A 14,368-nucleotide genomic window follows, 5' to 3' on the forward strand; every position below is an offset into this window, starting at 1 on the left:
CTCGATGACCATGACTGGGTTGATATTTGCCTTGATAATTTTCTTGTCCTTGAAATCTTCTCTGTCTATGCCAGCAGTCCTTCTTGAGATGGCCAGTCTTTCCGCAGACAAAGCATTGGGGTTTAGTTTTGGCTGTAAATGTACTCACATTGTTTTTCTCATCCGAGTCGCTTGTAGTAATATTTTTTTCTTTTATTTTTGAACGTACATAATCTACTGTTCTTTGTTCTTCTGGAATTACATCAAGAAAATCTCCAATATAACTATAACTTGGTGGAAGCGCTCTGAGAAGGTATCTCAACTTCTCAGATTCATCAATCTTTCCTCCAGCAACTTTAAAGGCATTTATTGTTTTCTCAAAATCAACAAAAAAATCTTCCAATGTACTATAATTATTTAATTTAATTTCTTCAATTTTTCCCCTACATATAATTTGCATAGCAGTAGACTGTGTTAAATACATTTTGTCAAACTTTCTAATCATTTCATAAGCTGTTTTACATTCACTAATATATTCTAATTGTTTATCTGAAATTGTACTCATTATTATGGTTCTTGCTTTTAAATCCCTTTTTTTCCAATCCGCCTCAGCCTTTTCGTCCTTGCCCGGAATGAAGGTCATCGTAATGGCGGGCTCGTTACATTCTTTATATTCCAATAAGGTTAGCAACCTTAACTTCCAATTTGAATAATTTGCACCGTCAAAAATAGGTATTGTTATATCTTCTACTCTTGCCTGCTTAGCCATTTTGTTGATAATTATTTTCAAGATAATTTTTCTTTGATGCGTATGCGCCTTGCGTTGCGTTGCGTTTTCACCTCAATCGTATTATTATTTTGTAATCGTATCTTATTAATCCACATATCACAATGAGTTTTACTTGTTAACCACGCTCTGCTACCATGTTGGAAAAGTTAAATAATTAAAGACTTGTAAACTTTTTATATTTCTATATTAATGCACACCATTTTAACCATTACATTTTTAGGACACAGAGAGAATAGACAGGAGGAGGACAATCGAACAAAGACAATTGACAAACCTTGTTTTACTAAAATAGTTACTAGATGGCGCCACAAGTATTCTTATTTAAAAGATTATAATATTTGCATATTACAACAATTTCTTTACTATAGATATTCTATTTCACGATGAAGGTTTGACTTTGCTTGTTGTTAACCGTGCACATACACATCGTGTTAGTGTGCGTAGGCCTCTGAGTGGTCAGTCACGATCGCAACGCGGTCCGTGTCACTAGTGTTTTGGGTCCGCGCAAGATGTCTACACAAAGTACTGTCAGCAAGGCAACTAAACACAGAAAAGTTGTTAAAAGTGAGGTAACATTAATTCATTTTTTTTTTGTTTGTATTTAATGTAGTAGAGTTAGTTGACAGTACTAATTTAGTTTGGTTTGATTTTAGGGTCGAAGCATAATAGCTAGCGTTTACCATTTCCTAAAAGAGGAGTATGAATTTACGAAATCAGTTATAGAGCCTAACTGTGATCTATCTCATTTACGAAATATTACTCAGCGTACAGCTGAGGCAACAGGTGTTTCTCTTTCAACTGTCCAACGGATCTTAAAAGAAAAGAAGGAATTGCCATCCACTTCCTCAAAGTTTACTTCTCCTATGAAGAAAAGAATAAAACGAGATAACAAGATAGACGTAGATAATTTCACAGCCGATGTTATACGAAGTACGGTACAAAATTTTCATGTCGTTCATAAAGTGATCCCAACGTTGGCGAACTTAAGAAGAGTTTTAAATGAAAAGATTGGCTTTGAAGGTTGTCTCGAAACGCTTCGACGGCTATTACTCAAATTAGGATACAAGTGGCGCAAAACAGAAAATAACCGAAAAGTTTTGACAGAACGTCATGACATACAGATGTGGCGACTAAAATATTTAAAAAAGATATCTGAATATCGCTCTCAAGGACGACCTATTGTCTACACTGATGAAAGTTATGTTCTTTCAACACACGTGCGCAACAACACCTGGGCACAAAAAAAAGAAAGCACGCCATTTTTGAAAAAGTTAAGCACAGGTAGCAGATTTATATTAGTGCACGCGGGAACAGAGAATGGATTTATTGAAAATGCGTCATTGGTTTATAAGGCTAATTCTACAGTTGGCGATTATCATTCGAATATGAGCTATGATAATTATATAAAATGGCTCAACGAAAAACTTTTACCAAATTTACCGGAACGCTCTGTCATTGTCTTAGACAATGCTTCTTATCATAATACACAGGCTGAAAAAATGCCAACATCGACAACAAATAAAGCAGACATGCAGCAATGGCTCAGAGACAAGGGCATAGCATATGAACAATCTCTTCTTAAATTGGAATTATATGACATAATTAAAAAACACAAAGATCAACACATAAAATACAAAATCGATGATTTTATCAAGAGCAAAGGTTTTGATGTTCTACGCCTCCCTCCTTATCACCCGGAATTGAATGCGATTGAAAACATTTGGGGAATTGTGAAAAATGATATCGCTTCAAAAAATATTGAACAAAATATGACTAACATGGAAACACTAATAAATGAAAGCTTGAACAAAGTTACTAGCGAAACGTGGTGTAAAACCTGTACTCATGTTAAAAAAATAGAAAAAGAATACTTGAAATACTTTGACTTAGATTTTGAGTTCGTGATTGATTTGCAAAATGATTCCGACGACAGTGAACCAGAATTTGAAAATTATGTATCTGACAGTGATTAACAATATCGAATTTTGTCAATTTTTTTCATTTCTTTACTGAATAAAAATGCATAAAACCCTATATCTACTTACTTTTTTCCATCAAGCAAGTTTTTTCTAACAATAAAATATATGTAATATAGGTATATAAAAGACAAATATTTATAATATATATATTAATAATAATAATAATAAATGAACATTTATCAAATATTCATCATTAAAAAAATAATTATTTAATATAAAAATGCGTTTCTGATTTCTTTGCTAACGCTCCTTCAGTTTACACACACAAATGCGCCTGTCGGTACACGTCACTACTACAATAAAGGCAAAACCTTCATCGTGAAATAGAATAACTATACCTAGTTATTGTCAACGAAAGTAGCACCTGTATTGACCTGCAGGCCTAGCATGCGCGCCACGACAAAATTTTGTCTACCCCTTTTCTCGTATTATCTCTCTATGTCTACAGTAGCTAACATGCGTGGACGCGATACTCTTCTCGTTACGTCAATAGAAGAGATAATCATTAAATTTTAGTGATCTGTGATATTGATCTCTACGGAAGCTAACATGACATCGTAATTTTGTCGAATTTTGTCGTTTTAGGAAGAGAAACTTCTCGTTTTCAATATTATCGACGAGAAAGACGATAAATAAAAAATAAATAAAACCGGGTGCCTATTTTTTGTATACCATGGCGTTTTCCTATTATAATTATATAATTTCGGTATACGAAGAGCGGGAAATGCGAAAAGTCGAGTGAAGTGTGCCATATAATGACACAAAAAACGTATTTGCGCCCTGTTGCTTCTTATTCTAAATAATAATAATACTTTATTTCAGACCAAAGTATAAGTCCATATTGGGTTATTACAACAAGACAAGACAACATTCAGAATAAAAAATAAAACAAAATTATATTAAAAAAATCAATAAGTAAAAATAAAATTAAATAGAATAAAATTAAAATCAATAATAAAAAAAAAATCAAAAATTCAAAAAATTTTAAAAATTAAAAAAAAAAAAAAAACAATGCGTGATAGAATTACAATTATCTAATGTGCGACAAGATATAAAGCACAACACGAGCATATTGTTTTACATATATAATTAAATTCATTTACTTACGCCGTTTTATTTTCCATATTAGATTTTTTAAAATTAGATATACACTTTTTATCTTAGCCAAAAGGCCGAGAACATTGTTAAATAAAACATGTGTCACTCGTTTGAAATTATACAAACGTTGGCTCATCCCGGTTTGGCACGATTGGTCAATAACCTTGTAAATTCAACTTTACGACATAAGAAATAAGAATGATATTCAGTTGTGATTATGGTTGATAATGTTTCTCTACTCGACAAGGCGAAGTCTTCGGAAGAGAATTTTGTCTCTCGTAGTGCGCATGTTAGGGTAATCGAGAAAATACTCGATGTAGACATTATCTCTCTCTCTCGTCAAGAGATATCTCGTTGTATGCATGCTAGGCCGGTAGATTTATTATATTTTTAGCCACAAAAAATTGATGATCCCAGCCAGCCAGTAGTCAGGTCTCACTTCCCATACATGACAGGCCAGGTCCTTCAGGATCGACTCCAGCAAAAAAAACGAAAAATAAATAACTATGTTTGTTTACAACATTTTTTATCTCAGTGCTCTATATTACAAATATATATATACAAGCTGTTGCCCGTGAATTTATATGCATTAAAAAGAATAAAGATAGATTTTTTTATACTTAATAAAGAGACTTTTCTGGGCATATATTAATTAGCAATTATATTAAGATGCAAAAAGCAGACATACATTTTATACAAATGTTTAGATAAATTTTGTTTTTACAGATTAAAGTCGAACTGCTGTAAGACCAATCATGAACATGAAATTTATATGGTGGCAAGGAAAGCGAGGGAGGAAGCCATGCTTAGCGATAAAGAAGCGCACGAATGTAAGATGATGTATGAAAGAGAGCTGCATGAAAGAAGAATGACATTAATGGCTTTGGAAGAGGATTGGAGAGAAAATGAATGAGTTTTATTGTAAATATTCTATTAAGTTTTACAGTCCGGCCGCTCTAAGAATGCGTTTCTGATTCATCATTACTAGTGATGTAAAATAAATAACATTAATAATATTTCTTAACATTATTTATTGCGTTTGTTATGCATATTTATTCATTTTAATCTATATGTTGTTATTTTTTATAGGAATTATGTTTCAATATATTCAATAAATATTCACATTTTAAATAATTTTTTAATGAATCAGTTAAGTAAATAAATTTAGCAATAAATACGATAAAAAAGAATGACAACTGAAAATGTTTCGAGACGAAAATTTACAAAACGAAATATTACTTACTTTTGCCTGCGAATGATACCATCTACGAGTCTCGGCAAGTTTGTTTTAGAATGTTCTGTGGTACTTTTGCTATTACCAATCAAACCATTCGAACAGCACATAGCAAATTAGATGCTTGTGCAATTACTAGCAGTGACAATAGAGGAAAACATGTGAATCACCCAAAAAAGGTAGATGACGAGATGATAAGATGTGTTTGTAATCACGTTAACTCTTCTCAACCCGTCGAATCCACTACACCAGAAAAAATACCAGTAAAGTGTATTTGGATAACAACTTGAGTTTCAATAAGATGTTTTCAATGTATAAAGATTGGTCATAATAATCTAAATATTAAATAGAATAAAGCAGAGACTGAGAAACATTGAACATTGCATTCTTTATTCCTAAAAATTATTATATTATGATTGAAGGTGATTAAATAGAAATTAGAATTAAACTAATTCTGTTTTATATTTTTTTGAATTATTTTTGTTTAATTATTGTTGTTTTGGATTATTTTGGTTTATATGACAATATTTTTTGGATTGTTTATTTTGATTGGTAATATTAAGTGTTTGTTATATATATTTTTTTGTTATAGCACGTTTTTTTTTGTTTTTTTGTTTAATTTTGATAATTATAATTATCTAACTTCAAGGATTTAATTCACGAGACTGATTATAATTGTGATACATAGGTATGTAAGGTTAGATGATAAAAAAAAATAATTTACGTAATAAGACTTAAGGATCTCAGGTTATATAAAAAATCAGGTTATATATAAAGTATATTTAATTTAAATATATATGTAGTTGGATAAAATATATATTGTGTGATTTAATAATTCTGTGATGCACAATTTGATTAGTTTTGCATAATAATTAGGTGCTGTTTTGTTACTCGTAACGGATCTCATGCTGGGATGGCTATTTTTGTCTTTCATTATAAATAAATATGAGTACTTTAAATAAGAAAACCAGTATTTCATTTTGGTACCCCTTCCTCTTTGCTTCAGAAGGCAACTACATATATAAACAAATTCTCAACTATTGAAATGCTCACATTTTATTGTTTCTTACAAAAATTGCCAAAGAATAGTATCTAAACTGGTAGATTGAACATTTCCTATAATTTTTTTAACCCATTCCTCCCCAGTGTCCTATTTTTAAGACACTATTTTCATATATTTTTTTTTTACATGTTAGGCCTTTTATTTTTATTATTTTTGATGAAAATCATATTTTTACAATATTTTTCTAATAAAATAATTTTTCTTCACTATAAAAAATGTTTACGCAATTTTACTGTATTTTTTTTAAACTGATCTTTTTTGTTACCTCAAGAAGAGCATTATGTTCCGATTTTAAATACCATAAAAGAAAAAGGTTACCGACTTCAAAGTACATAAAACTGATTTTTAGATCTCTATCAAATATATAACAAATAAAAACAAAAACAAAATATGATTTGGGAACTTGTGGTATACATTAAAAATAAGCCGTACTATAAATATGACACTGGGAACATGTCTGTACAATTTGCCGCGAAAGCGCGTTCGATCCTGTTACGCTACGTACAGGTTCAAACGTGTCAATTGTTTGTTTCTTGCGGGTCTTGCTTGTTTTTACATTAGTCGATAAGTCTACGCCGAACACATTATATCTCGTGACACGATTGTGATTATTTCTTTTATCGAACTAGAGTTAAAAAATTGAATTGTTCATAAGGTTGAAAAAGGTAAGTAAAAATATTTTTATTTTGTTCTTTATCAAATATTATACCTATTCGTATTGATAAACGTGTAGCTATATTTTTTATTATTATTTATAGGTCATGGATCCAGTAAAAAAAACATTTAAAAAAGCTTTGAAGGTGTCAGAAATCATAGACTATCTTCAAGATATTGAAGGTTGTAGTGATGATGAGTTGAATGACATTGAAGTTGCCATATTGCCTCCGGATGAAGTAGATGAAATGACTGACATAGAAGAAGGTCCTGAAGACGACATGGGAGTTTCGTCAGTGTCAGATGTAGCTGGTCAAGTGGAATTTTCGTGTACAATTGATAACGACGAGGAAGATCATCCTACTCAAACCACATCTCGGACAAGCAAGACATTCACTTGGCGTAAGTGTGAACCAGTATATTCTGATATACAGCCGGAATCTAATACTGCTCAAAAATGTTTAGAAAATATGATAACGGAGTTGGAAGGGAAATCAGCGGTAGAAATATTCGAAATTTTTTGTGTGACGATATTCTAGAATATATTGTACAGGAAACCGTAACCTACGCCAAACATTATAAAAATTATTTGAACTTCAATATAACTGTAAATGAGTTAAAAGTCTTTATAGGAATTTTGTTTTTCTCTTCGTATCACCACTTGCCTCAAAGTAAACTATATTGGTGTAGAGATCATGATGTACACATCCCATTTGTTGAGCGAGCAATGTCTCGTAATCGTTTTGACAAAATTAAATCCTTTTTACATTTCAATGACAACTCAAGAATTGATAATACTGACAAAGCTTTCAAAATTCGTCCATTTATCGATAAAGCTAATGAATCATTCCGAAAGTTTGGGATATTTGAATCCAATTTAGCTGTTGATGAAATGATCGTCAAATACTTTGGTCACCATGGAATCAAACAATTTATTAAAGGTAAGGTGAGGTTTGGGTACAAGTTTTGGGCACTGTGTGGAGTCAGCGGATATTGTTATAACTTTTCGCTTTATACAGGCAAGGATGCTCAAATCCCTGCTAGTACTGGCGACGGCTTGGGTTCAGCAGTTGTAAAAAAGTTGCTCTCTGTATGTACAGATCCCAGAGCACATGCAGTCTATTTCGATAACTTTTTCTGCAGCATGCAATTGTTGATTGATTTGAAATCTCAAGGGTTCAGAGCTACAGGGACAGTCAGAGACAATAGAACTAAGAAATGTCCTATGACCAAACAAGAGATGAAAAAGAAAGACCGAGGTTATTCCGATCATCGTTTTGATAAAAATAATGAAATATTATGCGTGAAATGGCATGACAATAATGTAGTATGTCTTTTGACTAATTTTGATACTGTTGAACCTTTTGTAAAAACTAATAGGTACTCAAAGAAAGAAAAGGCCAAAATAGCCGTGAATCAGCCAAGGCTTATTCATAATTATAATAAAAACATGGGAGGAGTGGATAAACATGATTGGCTGATTTCTAAATATCCAATCCGCTTTAGAGGTAAAAAATGGTATTGGCCTCTAGTCACCCGTATTTTAGACATGTACCTAGTGAATGCATGGATTATTTACAACCAGGTAAATAAAGATGAAAACATCCCTCTGCTAGATTTTAGACGAAGGGTTTGTTATTCTTGGATTAAAAAATTGGAAGGCAAGGCAAGTAAACCTACACCAGGTTCTTCAGAAATTCTTTTACAACCTGTCAGGTTTGATAATTTTGGTCACTACATGACGAAGAGGGACAAACAGAGGCGTTGCCAAGGACAAGGCTGTAAAAAAAAACCTCTAACCTTTTGTGTTAAATGTGAAAAAACACTTTGCAGTGATTGTTTTATACCTTATCATACAAAATAAGCCCATCAATTTTTTTTTAAAAAACAGTTTGTGGTCATTGTTTTCAAATAAAGCGGATTTCCTAATAATTGTTCACTTTTATTATTTCTGATCACATGTCCCCATTGTCATATTTATAGGACAGGCTGACTCAGCAAGGAAGGTAAATTTTTTATTTTATTTTTTGTCAAAATATTTTTTCTTAATATATTATGAATTTTATTTAAAGATTTTATCAAAAAATTCCAATGTTTTCGATGCTTGGGAAGTAATGGGTTAAACCTAAATACTATCGAACCACTTTTAATTTTCATTCGAAATTAAAATACAACTTTAAACTACTTTACTGTAAAGTATGTGATGTGTAGGTTCGATATATGTTTATTGCAGCAGTCGAAATGTTATCTTAAATCTTAAAGAAATCTTATATTGACTTAAGTTTTCAGTAATAACACTGCTGAGCATTGAAATTAAATTATTGATCAAATTTACTCGTTATTCGTAAACTCTCCTTTACGGTAATAAAAATGCTCTACCTTTTTTACTTTTCAGAATAGGTACGATTCTTATACTTTTCTAAATTCCCAATAAAACAGGTAAGTAATTTATTGGTAAAATAGTAGCAGTCTAGTACATTTTTTTTTCAGGGCTGGAGACCAAAGTTGAGTAAATCAAAACATTTTTGAATATCATATCAAAAATTGATCGCTCCAGCGGGGTTCGAACCCGCGTCTCCGACGTACCGTGTCGGCGCTCTAGCCAATTAAGCTATGGAACGATACACCCGCTCGAGCGAAATTTTCGATATGATAATTTTTAAATTACGGTTTAAGCGAACCGTACGCGGTTAAGGTTTAACACAAAAATAAAAATCTTAGATATTAAAAATAGCACGGTGTCGTCTCCTGTCAAAGATTTTCATTGTAATATGAAACTTTGAATAGTTACGGGTTTCTGTAAAGAGCTCACTATAGACGGCGCCACGGTTCGCTTAAACCGTAATTTAAAAATTATCATATCGAAAATTTCGCTCGAGCGGGTGTATCGTTCCATAGCTTAATTGGCTAGAGCGCCGACACGGTACGTCGGAGACGCGGGTTCGAACCCCGCTGGAGCGGTCAATTTTTGATATGATATTCAAAAATGTTTAGAATTCCTAATGTGGGTAACACAAAAATAAAAATCTTAGATATTGAGTACATCAATTTTCAAAAAATAAAATACAAAGTATTAATTCTTTTTGTCGACGTTCCTTATGGAATTATTTGAAATAATAAATCAACCGCTTGAGAGTATTTGACATAAAAATACAAACAATATGTAATTTTTCTACGCACAGCAACAAAAAATAGATAAGGAAATATATTTTTGCAAATTTAATTAAAATATGGATAAAGCGTTTTGCAGAGACCGGTTCCGCGTTTAAACCATCAGCAAAAGGTCGTCCAAGAATATCTAGGACCTCAGACAATATTGAGAGGGTAAAGGAGTCAGTACGAAAAAATCCGAGAGTGTCTACGGAAGCGATTGTCGGCTTTAAACTTGTCGCGACGAAGTTTATAGCGAATTATGAATTAAGATCTTAAACTGCATCTTTATAAGCTCCAGTTAACACAGGAATTAAAAGAGGCCGACTTCGGAGCAAGGTTGGCATTTAACGAAAGTAACGCTATGGGCAGCAATCTCAAGCAAAGGAATTATTGGCCCTTTTTTCTATGAAGATTCATGAGAACGAAACATCAGCGTTAACACCGATCACATGTTGCGATGTTAGAGGGATATTTGATTCCAGAACTTGCGAGATCAAGAACAGCGAATACGAGGACTTGGTTCCAACAAGACGGAGCGACCTGTCATAAATCAAATGACTCTATGGCAGTCGTGAGACGGATGTTTCCTGCAAGGCTAATTTCCAAAAGAGGCGATATCCCTTGGCTCCCACGTAGCCCTGACTTGATGCCTCCTGACTTTTTTTGTGAGTATACCTCAAACATAAAGTCTACATGAACAATCCGAAGAACATCAGTCAGGTAAAGGAAAATTTCCGTGGGGAAATGGCAGCAATCACCCCAGATTTATTGACAAAAGTTTTCAAAAATTTGCGTTCGTGTTTAGAGGAGTGCCGTCTTCGAGAGAGCCGTCATATAGATGATGTTATTTTTAAATAGTAAACTACATTTAATTACCTAATCATCCTATCTTTTATTTCAACTATACCTTTAGTATTTTTTTTTTAGCCTATACTTAATAAATGCACGTTCTATTGCGTCATCCTGTAATTATCCATTTTTAATATGGAGTCAAATACCTACTCTCACTAATAATTATTATTAATTATTGTTTGATTCATAATATTGACACATTGAACAAGGTAGTATTATTATTTTTATTTTAACATTCATTTAATTTTTTAGTTCTATTAGACTTTAGTGATAACTTAATCAGATAATATTCAATATGTTTAGATTCTTCAAGCTGTAAATGATGACCCAGAACTCCCGTCACTGTCTCGAAGTACTTTGTATAAAGTATTAAAGCATCTGAACTTTAAATATATGACTAGAAAACGATGCAGTGCATTAATCGATCGTGAAGACATAATTTTATGGCGTCATCGGTACCTGAACCAAATAAAACAATACCGCAGAGAAGGTCGGTCTATACATTATCCGGATGAAACATGGATTACTGAAGGTACGTATATTCTATTTTTTTGGAACAGTCTTATTTAGTAAACAAATATGGCGTATTTCTGACCACGGACAGTAATATTATAATTGTCAGTTTAGTAAAGTGACAGAAAGAGCAAATGAATGAACAATATTAATAAGCCATAGACGAAAGTAAAATTCATTTTATATTCAAATATTTAACGATACCATATAGCTAAAAGTACTTCAAAACCTAATAATATATTGAATATTTTTCCCAAGAATTAGTAGAGGTACAGAATTACGAAAAAAATAAAATAAATTATTTAGTTCATGTGCATGATATTGAAAAAATGTTAATAATTTTAGGCCAATCCGAGAGTAAACAACTGAGTGGATACTAATATAAAATCAAAACAACAGGCTTTCTTGGAGGGTTTAACCACTGGGTTGAAAGGGCCTTCAGGCAAAGGGAGAAGACTTGTAGTGTCAAATGTAGGAAATGATCTTACATGCAAAAAAGGGACTAGAAGATTATCATAAGGAAATGAATAGCGACGAATATGAAAAATGGTTAAAAAATATTCTCCCTAAATTAAAATAAATTCAGTACAGACAATGCTCTGTACCACACCATAAAATTGGAATCGAGAAGAATGGCTTAAGTAAAGAATATAGACTTTGATAACAAAATGTTAAAAGCTGAACTAATGGAAATTGCACGGCACCATAAAAAAGCCCATGAGAGATATGTCGTCGATGAAATGGCCGCTGAACGAGAAGGCACCATTTTGTGACTGCCTCCATACCATTGCGAGCTAAACACAATTGAATTGATGTGGGCTCAGGTAAAGGGGCATGTCGCAAAAAACAATAAAACGTTTAAAATGACCAAAGTACGAAGTCTTTTCGAGGAAGGGCTTCGTCTAGTGACTCCCCAGCGCTGGAAAGATTGTATTAGACATGTAATTGGAGTTGAAGACAAAATGAGTACTGTAGGTCATAGTGTCGACAACATTACCGACAGATTTATTATTGAAGTAGGTGACGACTCGGACAATTCGGCACATTCAGGTACGGAGTCATTGCCTGATTTTGATTATTAATTTAGGTTAAGAACCACCGAATTTTAGGATTTTGGGGGAAGGAGGGGAGGGAGGGTGGATGGGCGCTACCTCCAGTACTACTGCTACCCTTTGGAACCCCATAGTTATGGAGATATGGATATCCATGGTTAGTTTTGAGATTAGAAGATGGATTCCGCAGCTTTCACACGTTTATTTCACATTTCACATGTTATTTTCGAACAGGAGTACGTGAAACCGATCTCGACTGCAAGATCAACAAACGATACGAACTGACATAAATGACATAGACAACATAGACTGAGATAGATAGATCTGCATAATATCTCCATAACCATTGCTTTCCGAATGATGGCAGTGTTACCTAGTGTAGTTCCCCCTCCACCCTCTACCCTCCGACCCCGAAAACCCCATAATTTGATGGTTCTTAATCTAAAGGATAGCATTAATTTGCATGTGATTACTAAAATTATTAAATACTTAAGAAAATAAGTGTGTTTCATTTATCATATCTATACATTAGCCATACAGGTACATTACGGTTGTCGCCACATTCTAAAATTCTAAAGACACAATTTTGTAATTATTACCGAAAAACGATATGAGATTCTAAATTAAGTTAAGTTACGGTAGCGGCATATCACTATTAATTATTCACAAAAAATTAGCAACACGGCTTATGTCAATTTAGTCCGTAGCGAAAATAAACAGACTATAGATAGTTACGTAGATTGCTCAACATACCGTAATAAATACTATTATTAATTAACTTCATTGAACTTTAACGTTTTAAGTAAAATTCTTGTCGCGTCGTATTACCGATATTAACGTTAACTATATAAAGTAAAACTAAAACTTACACCTACTGACCAGTTTATAAAAAATAATTTTATTTCTAATCTATAGCAAACCGTTCTGCGTTCTAATAAGGTTAATTTTAGTAATAACCCTTTGTAACGTGTTCAACAGTTGTCGCTTTAATTACGAACATCGATGGTTGTTACGTACCTACAACCACGGATAGCGTGATTGTTGTTATTTGTATAATATTTACGAATAAACAAAGTTGAAGTGTCTGTTTCGTGTACAAAATTACTGTATTGGAGTGGCTGCTTTTTACTAAATGTTTATGGATGTAGACACGGTACATATACCAAATAATAATAATTCAATATAATCTCTTAAACGGCTGGACCGATTTTAATGGGATTTTCCCCGATAGATAGCTAATGTAATAAGGAGTAACTTAGGCTGCTTTTACTTTAGGAACTTCTTTATTTGGTAACTTTGCGAACTGAACAATATATGCGAACAAAGTTGCGGGCTCAGCTTGTATCATATAATATTCTTAATAAACGTTTAGCTTTAATAAATAGCGTTTTAACGATGCACAGAGCATTAAAATCACCTAAAATGTGGTCATAAATGAATTTTGTCAACTCGATTACCTGGAAGTAATAATTGATCATAAAGCAGGTAGATAATAGGCGAACCTTTTTACGCTCCTTCTACCTGCGCATATCGTTCACATTTTGCACCTGAGCAGTCGAAACCAAGCGTTTGTTGACAACGCACGTATCTGTTTAGGACAACTTGTGAAATACGATATTTTCGCCGCCGAATATTTTATTTTTATGCGACTTTGGTGTACAAAATTACTATGCAAACTGCCAGTCCAGGTATGTAGAGCCTGTCAAAAAAGTGTAGAAGTGGAACTAATTTTTTTATAGCGGCAATATTCTGACGAAAGTGACATTTCCTGAAATTTTATGTAAACAAAAGTTTCAATTTCGTTTCCATAAAAATTAAAGTCTAAAAACCATGATAAATTTGGTCTAAAGTAAGGAAAATGAATAGAATAATTCGTAGTTCTGCTCGGGAAATAATTTATAGAGTGCACAGAAGATGTATTTGGGAGTATGAAGCCAAAAGTATACTTTCTGATCTGAACAATGTTTATAAAAGAACCGCTGAAATGACAGGTATTTGTGA

The 14,368-nt window shown here is 32.8% G+C and overlaps 2 protein-coding genes across 2 annotated transcripts; both read left to right on the forward strand.

Annotated features, from left to right (window-relative positions):
- The first annotated feature begins 1,278 nt into the window (after positions 1–1,278).
- LOC123665901 lies at positions 1,279–2,742 on the forward strand. The gene is made up of 2 exons (XM_045600131.1): positions 1,279–1,338; positions 1,423–2,742. The coding sequence occupies exons 1-2, from the start codon at positions 1,279–1,281 to the stop codon at positions 2,740–2,742; spliced, it is 1,380 nt and encodes a 459-aa protein (XP_045456087.1).
- A 4,782-nt stretch (positions 2,743–7,524) lies between these two features.
- LOC123665902 (piggyBac transposable element-derived protein 3-like) lies at positions 7,525–10,499 on the forward strand. Its single transcript, XM_045600133.1, has 5 exons — positions 7,525–7,738; positions 7,817–8,513; positions 9,193–9,197; positions 10,048–10,121; positions 10,362–10,499. Exons 1-5 carry the CDS (start codon positions 7,525–7,527, stop codon positions 10,497–10,499), a joined length of 1,128 nt encoding a protein of 375 aa, XP_045456089.1.
- Positions 10,500–14,368: the final 3,869 nt, after the last annotated feature.

This window comes from Melitaea cinxia, chromosome 25 (genome assembly GCF_905220565.1).
Source record: "Melitaea cinxia chromosome 25, ilMelCinx1.1, whole genome shotgun sequence".
NCBI classification, from domain to species: domain Eukaryota; kingdom Metazoa; phylum Arthropoda; class Insecta; order Lepidoptera; family Nymphalidae; genus Melitaea; species Melitaea cinxia.

Bases quoted from the DNA above. Each gene is read 5' to 3' on its own strand.
- LOC123665901 (XM_045600131.1), top strand. From the start codon at position 1,279: ATGTCTACACAAAGTACTGTCAGCAAGGCAACTAAACACAGAAAAGTT. The intron at 1,339-1,422 runs GTAACATTAATT...GTTTGATTTTAG, and splicing joins GAAAAGTTGTTAAAAGTGAG to GGTCGAAGCATAATAGCTAG.
- LOC123665902 (XM_045600133.1), top strand. From the start codon at position 7,525: ATGTCTCGTAATCGTTTTGACAAAATTAAATCCTTTTTACATTTCAAT. The intron at 7,739-7,816 runs GTAAGGTGAGGT...CGCTTTATACAG, and splicing joins AATCAAACAATTTATTAAAG to GCAAGGATGCTCAAATCCCT. The intron at 10,122-10,361 runs GTAAAGGAGTCA...TTTTCTATGAAG, and splicing joins CCTCAGACAATATTGAGAGG to ATTCATGAGAACGAAACATC.